At 39.7% G+C, this 26,140-nt stretch overlaps 1 protein-coding gene across 2 annotated transcripts; it reads right to left on the minus strand.

Annotated features, from left to right (window-relative positions):
* Positions 1 to 5,847: 5,847 nt before the first annotated feature.
* On the minus strand, positions 5,848 to 22,955 carry TTLL1 (TTL family tubulin polyglutamylase complex subunit L1). 2 transcript variants are annotated; one of them, XM_058023510.1, is made up of 11 exons: positions 22,890 to 22,951; positions 20,126 to 20,202; positions 19,683 to 19,815; positions 18,280 to 18,488; positions 16,899 to 17,079; positions 15,687 to 15,821; positions 15,411 to 15,519; positions 12,322 to 12,465; positions 9,867 to 9,953; positions 8,548 to 8,711; positions 5,848 to 7,013 (listed from the first exon to the last, which is right to left on the minus strand). In XM_058023510.1, the coding sequence occupies exons 3-11, from the start codon at positions 19,793 to 19,795 to the stop codon at positions 6,884 to 6,886; spliced, it is 1,272 nt and encodes a 423-aa protein (XP_057879493.1). In that variant the 5' UTR covers positions 19,796 to 19,815; positions 20,126 to 20,202; positions 22,890 to 22,951; the 3' UTR covers positions 5,848 to 6,883. The 2 variants fall into 2 exon arrangements, with proteins under 2 accessions (XP_057879493.1, XP_057879494.1); XM_058023511.1 differs by lacking the exon at positions 20,126 to 20,202 and having other exon boundaries at positions 22,890 to 22,955.
* Between the last annotated feature and the right edge of the window lie 3,185 nt (positions 22,956 to 26,140).

Below are 26,140 nucleotides of genomic sequence, written 5' to 3' on the forward strand. Positions count from 1 at the left end.
TAATACACATACAGGTATAGTAATTTCACTGCATTAGTCATGGTAACACAGTTTAATGTCTGTATAAATATATACAGGGCTTGAGGCTACATGCACTGAATAAATACATATATGCACTTGAAAAACTGCTTGGGGAAATACACCTCAAAGGTTAATAAAGTGCAATTTCTTTCAATTTATCTAATGTAAATTGGCTTTATGTATAATGAAAGATTAAGTTTTTCTCAGTGAATTAAAAGAGATTAGTGGCCTAATTATATCTATCATCAGTGATGCAAGATCCCAGCAAGATGACACTATTATGATGGCATGAATAATTTACTTATGTAAAGAATCACACTCCACCATATTAATAATTTTGGTTTTGGTACTTTGATGTTTTTTTTCCTAAGTATTAAAAAGCAGTTGTTCTCTGTACATTTTCAGTTATCATGAAAATGTGACATCCAGTGAAAGATTACCTTAATCTTTTTCCTTAGAAGAACAGCTGACAGTCTCTCCAGCCCCACTGGTGAGCATTTGATTCAGACTGTTAGGAACAAGACAGGAAGTTTGTGGGGGAAAAAAAAATCCTCTCATTTTAGATAAGTATCCCACGGTTATTTTTACTTTTAACACAATCTATTTTTAAATATGCTTCTTGTTTCTTCTGCTGTCCTCAGAAATTCCATGTGTCCTTTCAGGCACTAGTACTTTCCCTGTAAAGAAATTCTGTCTCTTGCCTTCACTCAGAACAAATTTTGTGTTTCTTGACTGCTGCCATAACATTTCAGAATTCTCTTCAAACTCTTTCTCTCTTGCTAAGAAACTCCATGGGTTATAATCTTTATTTACACTTCAAATGTAAATTTAAATCCTATTTTCCTTGCAAATGTAATGCCATTAGTGACTATATATGCCAACCAATGACAATAAATTTCAGATTATTAAATTTAATTCCACTCAAATCAATGAATTTCACTGTTTCACTCCCCAGCTTTCACTGGGAAAGAACCTTTCAAGTAAAAGCCATGTTCTCGTCTGAAGTACTTTTTGTTGTCTTCTTGTTTTTCATGAGTGTTTTTAAATACTGTTTCATATTGTCCAAACTTTTCTATTTTACAGCAGTTGTCTCTGGCTACCTCAGATGTGAATTATTTACTTTTAATAGGTACAAAATTGCAGAATAATTAAGGCACACAAGACTTTCTGTCAATAGCAAAGGTATCAATGTGATTGCCATTACTGGGAAAGTTCAAGTATGGAGAGCTTGCCTAGGCAACTTAAAAAAGGTGGAAAAACATAGAGTCTAGCCCATACAACTTCCTACAATTCAGTATAAAACAACGAATTTTTCCAAGATATTCATTTATGCTCCTATTTCCTCTTAATAATGGAATTTTAAACAACATTGCGGCTAAACTCAGCTTTTCCCAGCTATCCGCATTTGTTTTCTGCAGAGAAGAGGAATAAAGTTTCTGTTTGTTTTGTTGGCTTTTTTTTTTAAGAAGCCACACAGGTCAGCATAAATGGATACCTCTGCACCACAGGGCACAGAGTCCTTCCCTCTGCCCCAGAGGCTGGAGTGAACTCCTGTCTCAAAGCAGGCACGGAATGGCAGCTCCCTTCTGTCATTTCCATCCAAGCCAACTCAACAGCAACTGCTCGAGCAACAGCACCAGTTCAGAGTGCCACAGTAAAGCCCTTCCTCCACCACAGATAAATGAGCTCTGCCTGACATGTTCTGCTGATGAAATGCAGGGCTATATATCTTCTGTGAATTGGCTATTGTTTTGCTGAGTTTATAGCAGGAAGTGAATCAGGAGACAGGGACATTTTAGGCAGAAGTCCTATTGTAAAGCCAACAGTAGTGAAGTAGCTTTAGGAATAATACTGTTTTTTATATTAATTAAGTTCCTCAAGCCATGTACAGAAGCTATTCTCTGGGAATCTTATTAATTCCTTCCATGTCAAAGAATTAATAGGGAGAAAGGTTAGTGCCCAGGAAGCAAGCCCCACTATTCAACTCTAACAATAAACTCCTTCTACCCTGATGCCATTATAACAATTCCTGTAGCTGTTTAGAGCTTGTCCATTTAATTCTTCATACAATACTGTCCTTATGCCAGGGAGCACTGGAGCATATGAAGAACAGTATTTTAGGACTGAGACACACATTTATTATCAGCTCTGCCTGGCAAGTTATTATACTAGCTAAAGTCAGAACTTTTGAGAACTGTTATTTCCGATTTATTTTGCTCCCCAGAAAGCCAAAACAGTTCTCTGTGAGATACATTTGGAGGATGACTGGCCCAAGGCCACAGTTAGTTACTCAGAACTCAGAGCTTGTCTGCTCACAGTCACTCAGATTTAAGTCCTCTCAGTCAGAGCTGAAACAGGCTTTAACCTTTTGGAGAATCGGAGTCCAGCAAAAAGAGCTACCTTACCTCTGAATGAGAGCATCCACATGAGGTTTGTCATCTTTTATTACACATGTCAGCATCACTGCTGTAGTCAATTCCCCTGAACTCCTGCAGCAGACACCTGCCTCAAGCAGGGAACACATCTCCCTCATCACCTCAGTTCCAGCTCTCAGCAGAGCCTGCTCCAGGCTCCCACCAGCCTGGTCACCACTTGGTACCATTAGTTCTGTCCTACTACAGCAAGAGATTTAGTTGAAGATGCAGAAGTGAAAAGGTAAAGATTTTATCTCTGAGTAAGCAGTTAAAAGTTTTCCCTTTCAGTTTCTCTTCCTCCTAACTCAATTTTCACCTTTACCTTTCAAGACCAGGCACGAACCAGCATCTCACAGCATAATATCCACATATCATCCTCTTCCTCCTCCCACAGAACTATTAGCTATGACTGTTTTTGTTTCCTTGGCACCCTTCAAGTCTGCAGAAAAGCTGCTTTATGCACACTCATTCCAGCTAACACAGATTCTTTCCTTACTCAAATTCCTTCTGAGAATTTCTCAACGAGCCTTAAAAACAGACATTACGTAGCAACAGAGCTTCCTAATTTTGAGTTTCTCAAGAACATTTCACTGACGAACACGAGGCCTCAAGTTCTGCATAGAAAAGGAAGACTTGCTGCTCACGTACAGATTTTTTTCCTGGGCTTTCTGTTGTGGTTTTAAGCCCAGCTGAGATGAAACACCACCCAGCCACTCGCTTAGCTCCCTCTCTTCCCCTTCCCACACTGGTGGAGTGAGGAGGAGAATTGAAATAGAACTTGTATGTTGAGATAAGAACAGTTTAATAATTGGAAGTAAAATAAAATGAATTAATATTGGCTAGTAGTAGTAATAATAATAATAAAATCACAAGTGATGCACAATACAACTGCTCACCATCTGCAGATCCCCCCTTCCCAAACCCCAATCAGACCTGTTGAGTAACACCCCAGTTTAGAGACTGGCCATGACATTCCATGGTGTGGAATATCCTAGCCAGTTCAGGTCACCTCTCCCAGCTGTGCTCCTTCTCTCTTCCTTTTGTGCACCTCCTCACTGGTAGAGCATGAGACAAGACAAAAAACCAGTCCTGGATTTAGGATAAACACAACTTAGTAAAAAGCCAAAACATCAGTGACTTATCAACACCGTTCTTATTCCAAACCCAAAACACAGCACTGCAACAGGTACTGAGAAGAAATTAACTCTATCCCAGTTGAAACCAGGACAGTTTAGTACTGATAACCAGAAAACCAATCTTTGTATATTAGAATTCCATGTTTTTTCAGTTTTGTTCCTTAAAACTCCTTTTACCTACATACATTTTTCATGTTGGAAATGAAAATATAATTAGGCTTCAAACTTCAACTTCTGCAAAAAGCCTGTGAAGAAAATGAAATGAGGAGAAAGCAGTCTGATGTATATAATCACTAGACTATTGTTTTTAAAAAGAAAATGGAATGAGATCAGAAAGAGAGGGTCACTGCATTTGCAGTGTCTTTGAATTCTTTTTCTCTAAAGAGAATATTGCATAACTAAATTAATGTTTGGGTGAGCAAGATAAATTACTAGTAAAACATTGGTTGGAGATATAACTAAAATGTGGTATCAACATTTGAAATCTTAATTCTAGTTCTGAGATTATTTACTACATAGTCAAAGATTCTTATCAGGTTTTTATTTTCCTTTCCCCCCCTAGTTAGTAATATTTCAATGCTTTTATTTTGACGTAGTACTGATAATTTACTAGATATTTTACGAAGATGTTTCATTCTCAAGGGTTTGAAATATGCTTTCCCAATACTACACTGGGCCAGAGAGAAGGATTTACATGTTTAGAACTGACAGGTCTGCTACAAAAACATTTTCCAAATAAAAAACTTCTTTACAAATACTTTATTTTGCTTAATGTATCTGCTATACACTGGGACAGAAATCTTTGAAAGCAACAGCAAGATTTCCAGTCCTGACTTTTCAAATATTGAATACTGAAGATGCAAGCTTAAATGAGCAGACCCTTTCTAAGCCAGCAGAAACTCCCTAAACAATTACATAAGGATATCCAGTATATTAGTATATTACATACTAATATATTCAGTATATTAGTATGTTACATACATTAGTATATTAGTATATTACATGTATATTAGTAATATTACAGAAAGTGCCATTACTATTTTGTGTTGGTAATGTTTGTGCTGTAATAACACCGCTGCCTATACAGAGTACCACCAACAAACCAGTTTGGAATACAAAGATTATTTAGATGCTATTATCAGTATTGGGTCATTGTGAAATTACACCTAAAAGTATCCCCTGGATTCAGTCTCCATGGCCTTCCACAGCAATAAATCCTAAAATCCCAGACCTGGTTTTGCAGTCATGTTAAGCCTTCCCAGAAAGGAGTGCTATTGTTACAACACATCCTCTGTCCCAGCCACTACAGAAAATAATCACAGTGAGAGAAAGCTTCATTTTCCTTCTATCACAGTACCCTTGTTATGTTACCTGTCTGTCAAAAATATAATCATACTACAAAATACTATTTACTACAGGCTCACAGTCCCTAAAGCTGTTAGTACTTCCCACTTTATCCCTAACAGGCACTTAGGGGTAAAACCAGAAACATCTGCCCACTAAGTATCAGTAATTAAAACACTAGGATGATTAACATATCTGACTACACCTCTGCTTAAGAGCAGCTTGCCTGTCAAGGCTCAAATATACAAGCAAGACTCACAGTTAGGAATTAAGAACAACCAAATCAACCCTCCACCACCACCACCAATAAAACCCACACCAAAAAACCCAAGCAGAAAACACCAACCACAAAATATGAGACCTGGAATTTAGGTGAGCTTTACAATCCTGCAGTGACCATCTTACCTTACATTTATTTATTTCAAGAGTCAACTAGAATATGCTTTTGTAGAGGCCAGTGAAAGATTCAAAGCTGATGAAGAGAGAATCAGTTAGATTTTATTTTAGTGGAATATACAAGATTAATTAAGACTGCTTGGAGTTACTCAGCCTACAGATTTCATTCTTTATTGCCAGGATTAAGCCCAGATTCTGTGTAAGAGTATTGGTCAGCCCAGCCCACACCTGCCCTTCCTCCCCAACACAAGCTGCTCTGGCCAGACTGTGTTCAGCTGTCCTGGAGACCATGGTTTGCTGCCCTCTTCTAGGAGGATCTTCCAAAACAGATGAAATGGTGCAGTTGCAGGTGGTCTGGTTTAGATGTTCAAGAAACTAAAAACTTTGGGAGAGTTAAACTTTACGAAAAAGAAAACAAAAAAGGAAGAAGGGGGAGGGAGGGAGGGAGAGAGGGAGAGAGGAGAATAAACCCAACCAATGCATTTATAAATAACCACCCAATATCTTGTTTGAAGTCAAGCGGAAGCAACAGCCAATCACAGACCCCACTACTTTATTCATATGCTTTGCTGTTAGAAGACTGAAATATCCATTTTTATCTTTTGCTCCTAAGTTTTGGTAGCTAAGTTTTGCATCTTAGTTTTGGTAGCTAATCATCACAACTGTTAACATAGCTACCAGAAATAGACTGCCATGTGCAACAATATCTTTGTAAATTAAACATACAAAAATATACAGATATTTGGCTTATATACATCCATAAATACACTGAGAGTTTCTGGTGTAAATAAAGATTTATCATCAGCTTCAAGCAGTGAAATTTATCACAGTATCTTTGTTCTGTCGGTTTTTCACAGACATGCACTATCTCTAAATAAAAATTAATGGCTAGTGAAACAGTCCATCAATATACCATTGAAATACTACCTCAGTCCATAAAACTTCCTACTTTTAAAGAGTTAGGAGCTCAGAACACTTAAAGGAAATAAAAACCCCCAACCCTCAGCATATAAGAACTTGCTTTTCAATTTTTTAATACTGGTTATAAATCAATAGCTGTATTAACTGGCAACAGCCTCAAGTACATGTACTGCTATTTTTTTCTAGTTGCTTTTCTTTTACTACAAGAATATGAACCATCACTGTGAAAAAATTAATGTTTACCACCATCATCCTTTTATAGAATCCACAGCTCATTTATTATAGGCAGGAAGGGATAGGCTACTAGAGGAAATAAATACTATCCAGAACAGCAAGGAGATTCTTTCAGAATATGCATTTGAGTTGCCACTTTACAAATAAAGTTCTTGATCATTACTGAGAATTAGTTTATACAAATCATATAAACAGAACTGTATATACATACACACTCTATATCTATTGTAATAATTATCAGGTCAGTATATGTCTAGTACAGTTCCTGGATTTTGAGCGTTTGTTTCACTTTTCAAAGGCTGTTTTGTCTTCATTAGTATTTCCTACATGCAATGTAGCAAAACATAGGAATCTGTTCCAAAACCTCAAGTTATTCTTGATGTCCTCCTACCAAGAGTGCAGCTGTTTTTTCTGTCATCACTTCCAGGTGGTCAGGACAGGCTTTCCTGAATCTCTTGCACGACTTCCTTTGACCCCCGTGGGCTGCCCAGGACGGCCCCGCAGGTCGCGCTCAGTCCCGTCGCTCTGCGCCATCTCTTCATCGTATCTGCAGGAGAGGAAACCCCTTCAGTGCCTCGTGCTGCTACACAAACAGCTGGGCCCTGTACATTCTACTTCTACATTCTATCCTGCTTACTGTCTAGAACTGGAGTTTGATACAAGCTGCTCTGCATACGGCTTCATGCAGGCATAGCATGACATGCAGCCATGAGTCTATGAATCTATAATTTTACAATACAGATCATCCAGAAATATCTTCAGCGCCAGTTTGAAGGAAACAAGTCATCTGGCAGCTTTAGTTAAACTCCCAAGCTTATGAAATTTTGTGCTTGTGAAGTTCACCATGTACTTCGGCAGGTCTGTGGTTAAGCAGAACATGAGCCTGCTGCCAGTTCAAATAACTCCTGAGCTATTGCTTCAAAGGGAGGATTGTTAGCTGCAGTGTTAAAACTCCCCTGTTGCATCACAAAGAGAGAAGGGAAAGAATGAGGTGAACTAAACAGCCATGTGATCAAACAAAATGCATCTGATGATATGTATTTGTAACACTTAAGCACAATGATGAGTAGTTCTGTAGATATCTAACTCCATTATAGCCTCAGATAACCTCAGCATAAACTGACATTTCAACTGCTATGCAAATTCCAAGCAGAATTTGGCTATAAATAGGTAATTGTAATTAACAGAAGATAATACCAAAGAATTTTGTAGGAAAATCATAAAATATACTTAGTTATACTGTTTTATAGGTATTCATAGCTACCATGTGTACAACATTCATTAAATCTTAAATCCTAATTCAGACCACTTATATTTAACTGCTTTTACTAGTACAGAGAAAACATATTTAAGATGAGCAAGAACTAGTGGATCAGCTATGTACATAAAGGGCATTCCTGACATACTGAGCGACTGCACCACTAATGCTAAGAGAAACTATCCAAACATTTTCTCAAAAAAGATAAGAAACTGTGTCAGCAATATGGTATTCAAATCAGTGTTCTTCTGCATAAAACCAATCCATCCTAGATAAATCTTACAGACATTCCAATATAAAAAGTCTCAGTTTCCTTAATTTCTCTCCTTATAATACCAATCAAGGAAATTAAAAAATATCTGACAATTCTATGATTTATTATTACATTCATTATTCACAGGACTCAAGAGGCATTATTTCCATGAACTGAGAGAAAATTTGCATCAAATAACTTTTAAACCAGAACCAACTATTTTAACTGTTTAAGTACCATGTATATATTATCTTCCATAAAATTAAAGTTCTGCACATGTAGAAGACAAACATTCTCTTTGCTTCTGTCCCTCAGTTCTAGAGCTAGAAGCTCAGAAGGTGCAAGCAGGAGCTTATCAGGCAACATTGTCTCTGGACATGAGGCAAGGGAACTCTCCTTTAATGCACTCCCACCTCCAATGCAGCTCCAAAGAAATGAAGTGGTACTTTGTGCCCATTTTTCATATCCGAATGAAGTTTACCTTATCTTTTTGGTCTACATTACACATCAAAAAAAAAGTGAGGTGAAAGAAAAACATTGGCCTTTCTATGAAACACTGATAAAACTTACAAGACTTCATAATTGCCCAGAACCTCTTTTGGTGGAGATTTATTCCATTTGCAGTCAGGAATTTCCCCGTTAGGCACAGCAATGTTAAGCGTGTCATTAATAAGATTATACTTCAAGATGCGATCATTAGCGGTGCTGGAAGTAAGAGAAGGGGAAGCATTAACCTACAAAAGGGGAAAAAACCCAGTCAGTATCAGTTTTGGAGTGTTCTCCAAACAGCATGTGTGATGTCTGTGTGTTCCATACGGGAAATTGAGCCTTGGTGGCTCAAAGCACATCTTTCAGTTCCTCAGGCACTGGAAGGAATTCCCCACTGGGCATTTTTCATTTTACTTAGACAGGAAAGTACCACCAGTTAAGTGGCTGCAGTGTCAGCCTGCAGATTTCTGTTGAGGTGATATTCACCAGGGTCAATCAGACAAGGCAGAATTTTTATTTAATTTTCTGTTTACATGGTTACAGACCCCATACATTTGAGTCCTTAAAATTTGCCCAGTTTACATGAGCCACTGTTGCACACAGAAATTTGTGGCTCTCTTCTGGAAAACAACTTTTCTCTAAGTTCTTACCTGAGTTCTTCTGTTATACTGTGAGCTGGAGAATGCTCTCTATTCAAAGCACTGCATTGTATCTTGTTTTAATTAAACCTAACATATTCATCTAACATAGCTTTGTTCCACATTTATTTTGGAGAAGTAGTATCAAAGCAATAAACAGAATTTTTTTTTATGAAGCTCACTTCAAATTAGATTGAGAAGGAAGAGGGATGGATAAAATTTATATTGAACATACAGAGCTAAAGTATATAAATGAAAGAGAAATTTATGTAAAAAATAAAAAAGCTTTCCAAATATCCTAATTATACTTTGTATGCCCCTTTTGTTTCCTCTTACTCTGTAACATTAAGGCCATGACAGCATTTAAAAATTAAATTTGATGATTTGCTCCATCAAATCGATAACCATTTTTTAGGTACTGATCAGGTATTTAACAGGGCTGCTAACATTCACACTGCCTCTGAAGTGCAGTTGCATGGATGCACTGGAGTTAGAAACCAAAACAGAAAGCCACAAACAAATAGAAACACCAAAAAAATATGAAAGAAAAGCCCACGGTAGCTTAGTCATCACATGAACTATGTCACTTTCCAGTGTTTTTCTTAATCCACTTACCCGATAAGCAAAAAATACTATCTAAAAAGAGGAAAGACTACATTAAAATCTACTTAGTTTTATTCCGTGAAATGAGAAGGAAGTTTTTTATAGAACTTTATAGAAGGATGGAACTTTTATAGAAGGAAGTATTTTATAGAACTTTACCTCAATTAGCCAGGGCTTAAGCTTGTCATCAATGATAATGTCATATCCATAACACTCAAAACAGTGTTTATCATTATTCATTACAGGCTGGGGAAAAAGAAAAGACAGTAGTATGTATTAAAATCTACTCTTCAGTAAGTAATCCAATTACCTACTTTCTTTGCTAGAAATCACATGTCATGACATTATGAATCTTCTACAACACTTTTCAGTATTGTAACTCAAATATAAGCTTGCTAACTAGTAGGTTCAGCATTGCCTCTTTTTCTGAGGCTGGATCTAAATATTTCAATACTAATGATTGCACTGATGCCAAGTATTGAGTTATGTTAATTTTCCATTATGTTTCCATAGTGAAAATAAGTGGGTTTATACTTTGCAAAAGTAATAACTATATTTAAAGCCTGCATGCATCAGAAGAAAACAGAAAATTTGAAAATTTACAGCTTCATATAACTGTGAATTCTTTAAACTTTAGAAAAGCAATTCAAAGACATTTCTTTTATTCTGCTGCTGTAACTATGCAGAAATTTTAGGTCAAACAATTACAAAATACATTTAAAAATTTTAATTACTCAAGGTAAATATAACCCTAAAGCCAAGAGAGAGCAGGAATCAAGTTTGCTTAGATGCACATCCCCTAGAGAACCAGGAGCTTTCCAGCATCTGCATTATGCATTATATATGCATTATATAAACATTTGCAGTATGCACGGTATAATACTTTCTTCTACATGAAGCTCATTAGATCTTTTAGAGAAAACTTTGTCAAGGTTTCTGAGATATTTTCCCCATAACTAATAATGAAGCTTTTCATTTCTTCAGGGACTGAAAGAGGGGAGGAGGAACAAGAATCTAATTACATGTGCCATTGTCAGAAGGACAGAGGAACAACAGATTTCATGCTCCATAATTTTTACCACTTCTCCTCTTCTAAGGTTCTGCTAGCATTTGATTATATTCCTTTTCTTCCCCAAGCACCTTCAGATATGACTGCACAGCAGAGGCCAGGTTAAGGCATGCTGCCCCAGCTCCCACTGATCCTAGCTGCACGACCTTGTCCCTGTTTCTCGTGCTGATTCTGGTGTTCATCTGCTCCTTCCGTGACTCAGCTTATTCCCCTGGCAGAACACCAAGTCATCAATAAAGCAAGGTAGTAATTGTCAGTGCACAAGTGAGCTGATTCAGCTCTAAACGGTGCCAGGACCAACCCAAAAGAGAGGACAAGACAATGTACTTGGGACCAGGAGAGTCCTTGGCAACTCAGTTACCCCAGCTGAATCCCAGAGTGGTACCTGCCCTGTAATGTGATCACAGAATATTCCCCCAACACTAGAAAGTCACTCAAGCAGAGAACTGCCTGCTGCTTCTTTTTTTTTTTTTTTTTTTTTTTTTTTTTTTTTTTTAATAAATTCATGATAACTCTGTGACTTATGGATAAAAGTAGTGAAAGTACATTATGTAACTCTGATGAGCTAATAGCCTTAGGTTTGCTTTGATAAACTGTCCTCCAGAGGTTTTTTTAGTTTGACACATTTGTTATTGCTGGAATGATGTCACACATTTTGGCAGAACTTAATACTATTCACAAGGGCAGTATCAAGTCATATTAAATAGTTCACAAATCCCTCAAGGAAAGAGATTTATTCACTCCTGCAAATATCCACAGACAGCTCAACCCACTCACCCACCCAAGATTCAGTTCCCTCATCTCAAGAGGTATCAAGAAATAAGAAAGAGGTATCAAGATAATCAAGAGATGCAGAAATCAGCATCAACAGCATCACTCAAAGAGCAGAAAAGAGATGCAGGGGTTTGAATGGCAAGCTCACTTCCATGGTTAGGGGAAGCCTGCAGCTGGAATGGTTATGGGAAGCCTGCAGCTGGAATGGCTTTGGGAAGCCTGCAGCTGGAATGGTTTTGGGAAGCCTGCAGCTGGAATGGCTTTGGGAAGCCTGCAGCTGGAATGGTTTTGGGAAGCCTGCAGCTGGAATGGTTATGGGAAGCCTGCAGCTGGAATGGCTTTGGGAAGCCTGCAGCTGGAATGGTTTTGGGAAGCCTGCAGCTGGAATGGCTATGGGAAGGGGAAGCCTGCAGCTGGAATGGCTATGGGAAGATGGCAGCTGGAATGGTTATGGGAAGGGGAAGCCTGCAGCTGGAATGGTTATGGGAAGGGGAAGCCTGCAGCTGGAATGGTTATGGGAAGCCTGCAGCTGGAATGGTTATGGGAAGGGGAAGCCTGCAGCTGGAATGGCTATGGGAAGCCTGCAGCTGGAATGGTTTTGGGAAGCCTGCAGCTGGAATGGTTTTGGGAAGCCTGCAGCTGGAATGGCTTTGGGAAGCCTGCAGCTGGAATGGCTATGGGAAGCCTGCAGCTGGAATGGTTTTGGGAAGCCTGCAGCTGGAATGGTTTTGGGAAGCCTGCAGCTGGAATGCTATCACTGGCAGCACTCACCGCAACAGCCTTCAGGGACTGCACAATGATCCAGTGGATTTCATCAAATAATTTGTTGGTGACTTCCTTCCCACGGGTGCTCTCCAGGTAGAGGCGTAAGTTACTCACTGTCCACTTGCCTCCATGGATATGGTTGTAATCATCCTGAGGAGTTAAGGAGTTCACTCAGTCTAAGATTTCAAAGTTGTTCAGCAGGTTTTTTCTCATCCCCACAAGAAGTCCCCTTATATTTACAAGTACTGCTCTAAAAACAAACCTGGCTAATTGCTCTTGCAGCTTCATGAACATCTCAACTTTGAACTGCCCTCCACATAAACAATTGCTTTTATTATAGCTTTAATATGCTTGTATCACACATCATAAATAAAGTAATAAATCTTTGTTAGGAGAAAAAAAACTGGGTACTTGGACAGTTTTATATAAAGTATGAGTTATGATTTGGAAATAGAAGTTTTAAAATGTGAAAGGAAAGAACTGAACATTTTGCTCCTCTGGGGATAAGGAAAAAACGATTAATGAGCAACAGCAGAATTTCACTGAAGGTAGCTGTTGTAAAATGCAGCACTTGAAAGTGTTTGTCTGTGTTTATTTACTTAAAGCACAACTTGTTTGTTCCCTGGTATCTTCTTAATGGTGCTACCGATAACAGCCACATTCAAGAACATAGTGAAACGACACCTGAATTGTTTTTAAAAGTTAAAATTTTCAAGTAATTCAGTACAAAACCCCACTAAGCATTACTGAAAATGAACAGGGGAAAACAGGAGGATACCTTATGTTGTCTTTTCAGAGGCTATCAAGGCTGTGCATTATTTCTCTTTAAATGCAAAGACAAGAGCAAAGCAAGGGGTGTTCATACTGATGGAAAGGCACATGTTCAGCCCTCAAGGAACTCCCAAGGCAAATGCTTTGTCCCTTTATAAAGTGTTCTCCTCAGAGCATTTCTGAGAATTAATGATTGTATGCCTGCTAAATTACAAAACACAATGCATAGAGCATAAAAAAGCTTTCAGAAGAACAAATTCTGCTGTCCTCTAGGACAAGGTCAGAGAAGCACCTGTCTTATTATTAGGCTTTCTCCTATAGCTCCCCCATTAGTAAATTTGAAGAACTGGACAGTACAAATAAAGATCTGAAACATGGTTCTCAGGATTTTCTCCATTATAAAAATGTCATGACACCAGATTCCAGCAAGGGAACAAAGATCAAAGTTTCAGCCCTCTTTGCCCTTCACATCAAGTACTCAAGTGAAAACAGATTGCAACTGGGTAGAGCTTTACATAATTACAGTTGTTTCATTAAAGACATTAAAACAAAGTGAAAATAATTATGTATAAGAATTATTGTTGTTTTGTTTGTATTACACACACAATTTCCAGCACCTCATCATAATTTTTATAAATTACTGACAGCTCAAATTAGGTACAGTTTTAGAAGACTAAAAGCTGTACAGTCTAAAAGCCTCCAAAGTTATAGGCACATTTAAAACAGAACAAATAGGATGGGTAGCATACATTAAACTTTCCTTCTGCCTTTCTGCAAAACTGAACAGATATCAGTGGTTTACAATTTATAAAAAGCTTTTCAAACATTCTAGTAATAATTCCACATTCTTAGGCTGCTACTTCTATACTCATTTCTGTTGTCCTTTATTCTAAGTGATGTCACCATCACAGTCCCTTCTCTTATCTGGGAAAAATCTTGAAGACCATTCTTTAACTGGTACAGAAGATGGAAGGGTGCATAACAACAAGGCAGGCAATGTACCACACACCTCACATTTTCTCTGCTACTGGCAACACCACCAGGAGTTTTTCTAAAAGTTGTATGGGACCTGCTTTCACCATAAGTAATTCTCACTGTGCCCCATGAAACCAAAACATGTTTGAAGCACTTCACAAAGCAGCAACTGAACAATAAAATGTTTGTAGTACTGAAAAATGGCATATTTGACCACTTACCCTGGTTAAGAACTATCAACATTATCATTTACATTGTTGTTGCAGCAATATTCAGACAAAAACAGTTCTGCTGCACATCTTATGGAACACTAGCAGAGAAGGCATATTAAGCAAGGTTTCAATTTAAGATATATTGTATATATCTTGTGTATGAGTGCATGTGTATACCTACATTAATATAATCAGGAGTGTGTGTGTGTGTGCCCATACATATTATTTTCCATACCATTAAAATAAAGCTTCTGGCATTAGGAAGTGCAACAATAGAGTTGTAATGACTGTACCAGAGGCATGGTTTGTAAATCACAGACATCTGCTAAAAATACCAAAGGGACAGTCATTATCAAGTCATTCCCTGAAGGAACAAGGCTTGGGAAGTGACACTTTATCCCCATCTATGTCACCCCTGCCCCACTAACCTTCCCTCCCCACTGCTGAATTTCAGCCTGCTTTGACATAAGGAAGGGCTGTCAAAGCTCTCATATTTGCACATCAACATCAATGGCAAATTACAGGACAGAACTGTTCTGCAGGCAGAGCTCCAGCTTTGTCCATGCAAGAGGAAGCCACCAGATGGCCAGGCAGCACTTATTTATCTCAAGTTTGCAACTGCACATTCCCTTGGTTTCCCACAGAAGGAAGGCAGGGGCAGGAGGCTGGGGAAACACTGGAAGAAGCTGGAAAATCCTGTGATGAATAAGTGCTGGGAAGAAGAAATTGAATTAACTGCCAGAGAGAGAGAGAGGGAAGGAGAAATGAAGATGGGGATATTAAACCACTATTATAAAGTACATAACCACATGATCCGAGCTCATAAATTTCATTGTTTAGTTCATAAGTGAGTATGTTGCCTTTTAAATTAAAGGAGACCCCTGCTCTCAACTACTGTGAGTCATTACTAAAAATATCACACCAATTACAGAGCTGCAACTCATTATCTTGACTTCTGATTTGTAGTTTTCTAAAATGTCTACATTCTAAAATGTATTTATTTGTAAGTGCAAGGTGAAGTATTTTAATTGCAAGATGATGAGGAGTATGACAAAACCTTTTGATTCCAAGTTTCTGGGACAATTAAAGAAAATCAGTCTTGCTACCAAAGAGCATCTAAGAAATCAGCACACTTACCCCATGTTTCTGAATGGCAACGTTTGTAAGATGTACAAACATGTTATCCAGTTCACTTGTACTTGGTGTGTATTTCACTGTGCAAAACCGGCAAAACCCAAGCTTGTACCTTAAATGCAAAAAGTCATTAAAATGTGTTAAATCCCTGTGAGAAGCAAGGAAGTGAGCATCCTAGGATACCAGTTACTGGTTAAACTTCTTGTGCAACATGCACAACATTATTTTGACTAGACTGGACATTATCTCTAAACAAAATACAAAGACAAGCAACCTTACATGTAACATCTCAGTGGACGATAGGTAGACACCAAAACATAGAGACGAAGATCAAATTTCTTTCCACCAATTAGTAAGGGATTGTTGATGTAGAGTGAAATCACATAGGCTTCTTTGGAAGACTGAGACACAAACCTGAAAGACACAAAATATGTCTCACAGTATGACATTTGCAACAATACAATCCTTGAAGTCTTTTGCTTCTTTAGAAGTGTTCTGTAAATTTCAAATTGACTGAAATCTTGCATCTTTTGCCAAGACGGTGTATAAAGTTGTGGAGGTTAATAATACACACTTGGCATCAGGCCTTGTTTTATAAAAAAAAAAAAGCTGAAAATACTGTAGAGATGACCAAGACCAATTACCCATTTAAACCCACACAGTAGCTGACCAAGCCATTCACAATGCAGCTCTACAAGCCAGCCTTTTTCCCTTGAAGAGAATTTAGAGCTTGGCAAAGTCCAGACAAGCAAAAAGAATGTAGTGCATTACCTTCATTATTCAAGGTCTTGTACTACTGGAATATTTGCATTTCTGCTTGGTGTGCAACTGCAAACCACTGTGAAAAGTTAATATAACTTTCAGATTGTGACATTCTTCAGTTTGCAATCAGACAGGGGGAAAAATTCTCAAATGATATTTAGCCAGTCACTTGGTCACAGGAAAAACCATTAGTTGTGTGATCAAAATTTCTAGTCAGAGAAAAACATAAAATTGCTGACCTATTTCACCCATTTGGAAGGAGATCATCAACATGAGGTATATTATTTTGTGTTCCAAAAGGAAAATACATTTATTTCATAGAAATGCATTCTTCTTTTGTACCAATTTAAAAAGTGATTTAATATATATTAAACAATTATTGAAATTGCTGAGGGGAAGTTTTTTTCTCTTGCTTCCTGTTATTTAATACCGTGAAGCAAAACAATTTCTTTCTGTGCAAGTTTTTCTCCAACAACATTGAAAGTAATTTTATAAAGAATATTAATTGAACAGTTCTGTGTACCTCCTCATACCAAAACAAGCTGCATTATAACCTGTTGAAGGAGGAAGCCAGATAACAACTGAGATTAAATGCAAACCCAACTATGAAATGACAAAGCAATCATAATAATAACGGCATACCTTTCCCATGCATCAGACAATCAGCATGTTGATGCAGTTCCCCTAATTACAGAAAGTACAATAAAGGGTTTGGTTTCAAGAACTTACGAAGATGTTTTGCTGTCTCGAGACCATTTTTTTATTTGGGAGAGTTTGTTGATTAGAAATATTCCTTTTCCTTGAGCTTTGCCACAAGGTTTCATAATCCATGTGCTGGAGGGATTCTTTCTGAATTCTTCAACAAAGAGATTATAATCGGCAGGAAGCATAAAAGTCACAGGAACAAAATCTGAATTAAGGGGGAAAAAAGGGTGCACAATTAAAGACATTCTACCTGATAAGGCTACTGGGACATAAAGACTAAAAAAGAAAAGTTCTGTATTTTCAGTTTTCCAGTCTGGCATGATCCACCTTCATTAACAGTCATGTTGCTTTTTATCTCATTTATATACTAGTTTTTACTTAAACAATTGCAAAATGTTGCACGATGCTAACTTCAAAGTAATAGATTCTAATTCATGTGAATAGATTTTCTTCTTCCATTTATATGCTGTGCCATTGCAGTATTAGATACCATTTCAACAAAACAATTAAAATTTCTCAATTTCCTCGATCAGCTTCCACCATTCTTTATCATGCTCTGCGCAGGCAAAACCCCCCTTTGGCTGCATAATTTTTATTTCCACGTGACTCCCATTATTCTTATTTATTATATCTTATTCTGAACTTCTTTTATTTTTCTTTGCTCCCACACACTCAGTTTTGCCATGATTACTGAAACCTAAAGAAAAACATTTTTCACTTTTTGCTATTAAATTATCTTCAACTCCATTCTTGAAGACCTGCCTTCTTACATGGATGAAGTGTTTTCATTTCACTTTTCCAAGATGTAATTCAACTCCACATATCTCACTCTGTTTCACTTCAATGCTTTCTGACCTCCAAACCAACTCTTGCTTTCCTCGTTCCTGATCTATTCTTGGTTTAGTTTTGGGGTTTGAGTTTCTTGGGTTTTGTTTTTTTTTTTTTTTTTTTTTGTCTGGTTTGCTTTTTATTTTATATTTTAGCAGTCATTATTAGTTCCCCAACTTCTCCCAGATTTCCTTTCTGAGGTGTTTGTTCATTCAGTTCTGTAGAGACCCTTCCTTCAAAAAGGTTTAGTTGTTGCTCCATTGTAAGATTTTCACATAATAGTTTTTCACTTTTGAATTAAAGAAACTGTAACCCTCTCTTATGTGAAGTAACAGAGCCCTTTGGTTTCACCACTAACCTAACTGCAAAGTATCTTAAATCCACAATTTTCCCTTTCCAAAACAATTTTTGAGAAACCCCAAATGCATCAAACCCAAAGGAGGAACAGAGCACTTCAAGGTAGCCACTTTAATGTCATAGCACTCCAGAGGTTCAGTGCTTCACACACAAAAAAGGTTCTCTTCCAATTATTGACTCTCTAAGAAAAATCTGAATGCTGAAAATAAGAACAACATACCCAAATAAATATATTTCCCATTTTCATCCTTTTCTGCAAGAGGACTTCCTTCTTTCTCCAGTTCTTTTCTGTATCTCTTGATATTCTTTACCATCAAATCTTTTCTGGTCAGTTCATAGTGGTTTGGGAAATGATTGACAATTTGGTCATCAGAGAGGCGGTAACCGGTTTCCACACTGAACACATTTCTGATTGTTTGGACGCTCATCCTGAAACCAAAGACAGACACCAAGTGATTTCTCTCAAGAAACACACTTCAGGACGACAAATCAGAGATATTTTCCCTCCAATTTCTTCATCTTTTCTCTCTCGTTTCTTTTTATATTTAATATTTTGCTGCATTGACAATCCAACATATCCTGAAGTTCTATTAACAAAGCAAATGAAATCCTGCTGAAGGTTTAATCAGTCCCTCCACAACCACTGAAATTGGTGCAGGAAGTGAGGACAGAAAGATGACAAGTGGGTCCTGCTGGACTCTGGCTTGTTGATTGTCAGGTCAATCCCCAGAAGGGCCTAAAAATGACCGAAGTGTACGCAAGTGCTACAGAATCCTCTTTCTAAATCTGTTACTTCACACTCTTGAAACTCACCTTTCCTCATCAGGAAAACCACAAACCCAACCTCTTATTGACTGCCTTGCTACCTGGATTACAAAAGGAATTCAAACATATGACTTGAAAACTGGTTAAGAGATCTTGCTAAAAACACCTGTGTCGTTGAGTTATATACCAGATGAAAGTGCTGCAGTGACAGAGTCATTAAATCAGTTATCAACTACACTTTTCACAGAAGATAAGAGCAGGGACATAAACGCAAAGAATTTTCCATATTAGATGCTCAATGCAAAAATTTAAGAATATTTTCTGAATACTAGCAATCTGCTACATTATCATTTCAGAAAGAAAAAAAACTAACCCAAAACAAAACAACACAGCAATTTCCATGAGTGTTTCCCCACTCTCCCAACTGCATTCCAAAAGCATGAGCAGATTCCTGCCCATTTAGATTCCTGTCCATTTAAATAAGTGGTTCACAAAGGGTACATTTGGCAGCACAAACTGCCATTTTGATGCATTTGAAAGGAACATCACAAATTGTTTCATTTATTTAAAGAGCACTGTTTCTGCCCATTAATAGATTACTGCATTCTAGGACAGCATTTCATGGGCTTATATTAGACAAACATCAAATGCAAAGATAATTTACTCTCCTCCTTTTACCACAATCTTGGTCTAATTTCTCATTCACTCTCAGTATTGAAATGTTGAATAGTTAGTGTGAATATAAATCATTATCATGAAGAGAAGAAAAGTACAGTTTATTACAGAAAATTGGACTCTAGTAACCGGGCAAGCCTCTATAACACTGATAAAAGAAATTGGGAATTGTAGCATACTTACCAATAAAAATTCCAGTCTTCATTTTCTGCCACCTGAATCCATCCTCTTTTTTCAAAGTTGTTTATTAGAACAGATTTTTCTATGTCAGTTACCCACTTTACTTTTCCTGCCATTATCCCAAAGTGGAATCAACCTGTTCATACAGAAAATTTTAAAGTTGAAAATAGGGGAGGATCCAGGGAAGTAAAAGCAGAAGAAAAGTGGCACCTAGAAAACACTTCCACATAAGTATTATTAGCTTACAACCCAAGGGAAAGAGCACCTAGGCTCAGACTGAAACCCTGCACTTCTCAGCTGGAGAACTGCACACAAGGACACTGGTTACAGGGAGGGTTTTCACACTCCCCATCTTTTATAAATAGGCACAAAACCTTCTCTTAAATATACTACAGATAGAACCCCCCTATTCTACATTGAGTAAAGTTTAAAGAACCAATACAGACCTTGCATTGTTTCTAACTTAGGAACACATATTTTTGCTTTCTTTTGAAGCAAGAAGTTCATCTGGATCACATGGTGCCTGTAAAATAAAAACCCATGATTCCAAGAGAAGTCCCTTGCATGCTCTATCAACAATCAAGACTTGCAGTACTTCAGGGGAGGGAACTGAAGTTACTGACCTTGCAACTGGTGCCATTAAACCTTTACAGGAGGATTGTCAGGCTGTTAGTTGAGTGCTTCAAACTGCAGTTCAGCTCCTGACACCAGATGTCACTTTCTACATTAGATCTGTCACTGGCCCAGGTCAGCCTTTTGTTAGGATCACTGACCATTCTGGCAGGAAGGGACCGCAGTAAGTCTCCTGGTTCAGCCTCCTGCTCAGAGCAGGGTTAGCTACGAGGTGTGGACAGTTTGCTCAGAGCTTTACCCATTTATGCTTTGAAAAGCCCCAAAGACACAGCACAGCTTCTCTGGGCATCCCATCCCACTTCCTCACTAACCTAATGGGGGTAGGGGGTGGTTCTCCCCATATTTTTATTATTTTCCCTACATTTGTTATTATTACTTACATTACTTTCCCAACAACAACACTCCCCGTGCAAAGGAGTGGGGGAGAGCTGGGTTATCACACACCCACAAGCAACACCATCTACTGCCCCTTCTACACGCAACTTTCCATTGAAAAGTAAATTAAAACATAAAAGCACCTTTACAAAATGTAGTAATGTAATTAATGAATGTTAATTCAATTTAATAATAATGCCATTTCTGCAAGTAACATGTTGGACTGGAATGCAAGGGGTCTTCATTTTCCAGGACTAGACATGGAAATGTACATTTGCCACCAAGCTCAGGCCCCTATTGTTTCTTTCTGGGAGGTATAACCCATATAATCCCACACAGACTATTTATCCTGTCAAATCCTACAAAGCCAAAATGTTTACTAACAAACTTCAATTTGAGAAAGTTTAGAACACATATATTTTTATTCATGTTGGTAAGCAATGTGAAATCAGGCTTAGATAGAAGAGAGTATACAAAGGCTCAGGGTCTGTCTTCCTGTGTGTGGACCTTAGTTCTACAGGGCCATGATCTTTCTCTGGGCCTTTCAGATATTACCAGAACAAAAGCAAATGAAACAATTAATTTATTTGTACTGAAGTTGGCATAACCCATCATCAGTGACTCAGTAATACCACACAGCACCTTGTTGTGGTTTTAAAAGTTCTGGGATTAGTCTGCTGCGATACAATTGTCCCTTCAAAAGGAAAAGCATTAAAGGCTACAATGGCATTAACCAACCACAATGTAAACTTTTCAAAAGGCTTTAAACCAACATTCTTCACATCTCCAAGCTACCTCAAGAGGTTCAGCCAAAATTCAAACCTAACATTATACCTGTTTCTCTGACTCCTTGAGCAATTCACATACAGGTAGGTGAGCTGAAATTAAGCCAGAGCTAAACACTGGAGACAGCTTCTACCAGAAATAAAAAAAAAAATTCACAGGAGAACAATTCTTTTCCTATTTTGAGATCTTGGTGCCTCACCTACCCTTCCTGCTACAGAGGAATCAAAGGCAGACTGAAAATTTGTCCTTGGTTTCTGGAGAATTTAATCAATCTCAGATGATGTTTAAGTGGCCTGTAAACAAAATCTTCCAATTTTGTACAAATTGATCGCCGAAACCCACAAACAAGAATGCACAACAAATAATATAATTTTAATACAATTTACTTTTCTAGAGGAATCCTCTAATCTGGAAAGAGGTACTCTAGATAACCCGATGAGATTGCACAAGATAGATGCACACATTCACATCACAAAAGATACACACATTCAAACTTCTGGCCAGCTGAGACCCTTAGTTTACAAAACATCAAAGAAGAGCTGCATAACACAGCCGTAGCCTACATATTTCTATTAAGTCAAATCCTTCACGAAACACCAGAGCTCCTACTCAAGAGACAGCAGGCATGTGACAGAGGTACAGCAGGCCCGTCACTTCTCCAGAACAGGGCCTTTCCTGCCCAGACTGCTCCCACGGGCAGCAGGGAAGCCTGGCAGCAGCCTAAGGCCCAGGTGAGACCTCTGGCTCTGGTACAAATTGATGATCTGAGACCCAAAAGCAGCCTGGTTGGTATCACAGCCACTCTAAGGAGCCCGTGGTGCTGATGATGGCAGACTTCACACCACAAAACAGGGGTGAAGCTGCACCTCCGGCATGCGACCCAGCAACCCCTGCTTCCTTCCAACAGTACAAAATGTAACTGTGCTTCATTATTAAGTTTACTACTGGAAAATCCACTTTGGCTGTGCCATCAGAGGAGGCCAGGAGGGCCTGCTGCAAGATTCCCGAAGCGTTAGGGAGGAGAAGGAGCCCAAGACTCAAAGAGCCACACGGCTGTGTGTGCGCGGGTGTGTCTGGAGTGATGGAGGGGTGCGCATTTCTGTGTGTGCGGTGGTGTGTTTGTGTGCATGTGTGGGGTGTGTACGTGTGCGTGTCTGTGTGGATGTCTGTGTGTGGGGAAGGAACGTGTGTGTGTGCGCGTCTGTGTCTGTGTGTGCATGTGTGGGGTTTGTACATGTGGGGATGTGTGTGGGGTGTGTACATGTGGGTGTCTGTGTGTGGGGTGTGTATGTAGGACAGGTACGGGGCTGTGGAGGAAGGGGATGGGACTGGGGATGTGTAGAGACGCTGTGGGTGTGTAGGGGGGATGTCGGGGAGGGGACGGACACCCACGACCCGCCCCGGCCCCGCGCTCACCTGCCCGCGGGAGCGCGGCCGCCGCTCCCCTCAGCCCGGGCCGTCCCCGCCGGACGCCGCCATCGCCCCGCCCGTTCCGGCCGCGCCCCGGGGCGGGGCTGCGGGGCCGCCGCCGGCCATGTTGTGTGCGGGGCGGGCCGCGGAGCCCGGCGAGGCCGGGGCCGGCCCTTCCCCGAGGGACGGGAACCTGCTGCAGTCCCCGACGGGGAATCCCCGAACCCTGCCCAGCCACTTCAGGGCTGTCCCTACTGTCTGGGGCTGTTTTAGTCTAAGCGTGTGCGACTTGGGCCTGCCCCATCCTCAGGAAACAAGTTCCTAGCAAACATCAGTCCATCAGTAAATGGGGGTTTGTTAAAGGCCATTGCGTGACAAAACCTTCTCGGATGTTTCCAGAATATAAAACCCCCAGGGACACTCGGATGCCAAAGCTCAGGTTCGCATTTGAGCCTATCAGGTGCTAAAATGTTCCTCACCCTACAGCTGCAGGAATAGCTGCTTTTGTACGGATGCTGTTCAGAGGAAGCAGGCAAATTTTCACCCAAAAATTTAATCACAGAACCCCAGACTGGTTTGGGTTAGAGGGATCTTAAAGCCCGTCCCACTCTGCCCTCTGCCTTGGGCAGGGACACCTTCCACTGTCCCAGGTTGCTCAGAGCCCCGTCCAGCCTGGCTTTGGGCGCTGCCAGGGCACTGCCACAGCTGCTCTGGGCACCCTGTGCCGATGAAAACAACGCTGTGGTCAACAGCTCTAATTCACTCAGTGCGAGCTGAGTGAGAAAAATAGTGCCTAAGAAGATATGTTTTAGTTCCTGTGCAAAGAAGCCTGATCTACGTATACAAAAATCCTTCCAAAAAGAGATTATTAAGACACCTGCCATATATGAAGGTCACCAACATTCTGTGATGGGCTTGATACAAAACGATAAGATACTACAGAGTGAGCTCCAGAGATCTGAAAAGTCATTGAGGGAGACTCTGTAAGACAAATTACATGTAATACTTGATTTGTCTCTGAAAGACAAAATTACCCATTAAAAAATAGATACATAAAGACAGTAGCTGAAATAAACAGTTTGCAGTGTGTTGGAATACAGCAAATTCATAAGAGCCTTAATTCCCCAAATAATCTGAGTGGAATAAATATACATTATGATTTCCTGGATGATGCTACAGTAATAGGCTGTTTCAAGGATGCAACTACAAGGAAAGAGTTAATTTAATAATTCATATAACCAGAGCTATTAAATATTCCCTAGTTTAGCTATGAAAGCAGCTGCAAAATGCAGTGTCACGTGCATGGCCACGTGCAATGGAAATTTCCTAGCACAACAATACCTCTGGCAGCAGAAGAGAGCAGCCTTCACAGCCTTCCTTCTATCCAGAAGGTATGTCTGCTGTGGCAGCTGACAGCTAGAAGAGTGAGCCTGCTTCTTCATGCTGGTCAATCCTTTATGTTCCTGCATCTATCAGACTTCAGAGGAAAGATGAAAGGAAGTTCACTTTTTAAATGTATTAAATATTTCATTAAAGACAGAAACAGTTGTTATGTTGGTGATTGTTTTTTGGGGGGGAGGGGGGTTTGTTTGGGTTTTTTGTTTGTTTTTGTTGTTGTTGTTGTTTGGATTTCTTAATTATAAGAATTTTTTAGCTTAATTCAGCAGTTTTTAATTGATGTTACAGTTCCATAGTATTAGATGTTGTTTTGCTGTCTCTCTGAAATTTACACTGACAGTATTACATCACAGCTAATAATAGATGCCGTGGTTTTCAATATTAAGGCATCTCCACTTTTTAACATTATTGTTAAAAAAGGGAAGTGGGGTGTAATTTGAGAGCAGCTCAGTGGTGCTTACTATTATTGTATCAGGAAATGCAGTGGCAGCCCTGGTGTGCTATCTTTGTGATGGAAATGACTCCTATGATGACATTTGGGTATTTTATTTTAAGCTTGAGGCAACTCACAAGGCTACCTGTATGTGCAAAATTCACAAGTGTCAAGAGAGGAACTATTATTGAAGTGGTAAATACAAGAATGGAAATATCAGAACTGATGAATAGAAGAAAGTCGTGGCAAGCAGTGACAGTGCAGAGGTTAATTTACCTTTTATTATATTGTACCTTCGAGGCAATTTTCTTCCAGCATGTGCGAATGTAAACACTGCACAGTCCTTGGCATGAGTTGGAAGATAAGCTTTGTAATGTTCACTTTACAGATGAGTAAACCTCTTGTATGGTGCTTGAAGGGGGGAGACAAGGGGGGGTCTACTGCACAGTGCTGAAAGAAGTGGTTTGCATAAGACACACGGACAAAACACAGGCAAACACTTTAATACATTTAAAAACTTAGCCAGGAAAGTCTTAAGGGCATCCCAGGTCCAGGTGGAGTGATGTATCTGTGTTGCTGTTCTGCTTCTCCTGGTGTTTACCTTCACTCAGAGAGATGAAATCATACTATAAATAGAGGGCAAAGTCCGCTCTCAAACATTACCTGGTGTAGTCTGCTGTTTGACATGACAATAAAGCGTGGAGCAATAGGGGGGTTGGCTCTTTAGAGCTCTTTTGCAGTACACTGTGCTCTCTAGCGATGGGTGATACTGACTGAATCACAACACTGCTATCACCAGCACAAAAGAAAAACACCGAAAGTCCCATGACCTCACTAAACCTTTTGGGCAAGGTGTCAGTAGCGTTTCAGCAGATCTCTCTCTTTAACCTTTCAGTAACTCTGCATTGGCTGTGCTGCCAGGGCTTCTGTTCTCAGCTCCACGCCCTTACCTCAGGTGCCCTCGAGACAGCCGGGGGTGCAAGTGTATTTTTGTTGCTAAGCTGAACTAAGAGGAAAGCCTGCGCCTCCCTGTTTAAAAGTGAACACCACCACATTCCCAAACCAAAGCCCTGCGCGGGTTCCAGCACGCTCAGCGTACTGTAAAAAAAACCCCACACGGGCCCACTGAGAGACAAGGGCAGCCATTTGGAACAGGGCTCCTTCTGCAAAAGGTGTCCGCAGGGCCTGCTCACGCCACTTGGCATCTCCATCGGTGCGGCAACGCTCACGCACGCCGTGATGGCCAGGGGGCCGTGGCGGCAAGGGTGCCGCGGTGACCAAGTGCCGCGGTGATCAGGGGGCCGTGATGGCCAGGGGGCCGCGGTGACCAAGTGCCGCGGTGGCCTCGCAGGGGTCCATCCCACCACGGCCGCTGTCCCAGCGCGGGCGGTTCTCGCCCGGGGCCATCCCGCCGCACGGGCTCCCC

This window comes from Melospiza georgiana, chromosome 4 (genome assembly GCF_028018845.1).
Source record: "Melospiza georgiana isolate bMelGeo1 chromosome 4, bMelGeo1.pri, whole genome shotgun sequence".
Taxonomy (NCBI): Eukaryota; Metazoa; Chordata; class Aves; order Passeriformes; family Passerellidae; genus Melospiza; species Melospiza georgiana.

Bases quoted from the DNA above. Each gene is read 5' to 3' on its own strand.
- TTLL1 (XM_058023511.1), bottom strand. From the start codon at position 19,795: ATGGCAGGAAAAGTAAAGTGGGTAACTGACATAGAAAAATCTGTTCTA. The intron at 9,954-12,321 runs GTGAGTGCTGCC...CTTTTTCCCCAG, and splicing joins AGTCCCTGAAGGCTGTTGCG to CCTGTAATGAATAATGATAA. The intron at 8,712-9,866 runs GTAAAGTTCTAT...CCCCTTTTGTAG, and splicing joins TTAAGCCCTGGCTAATTGAG to GTTAATGCTTCCCCTTCTCT.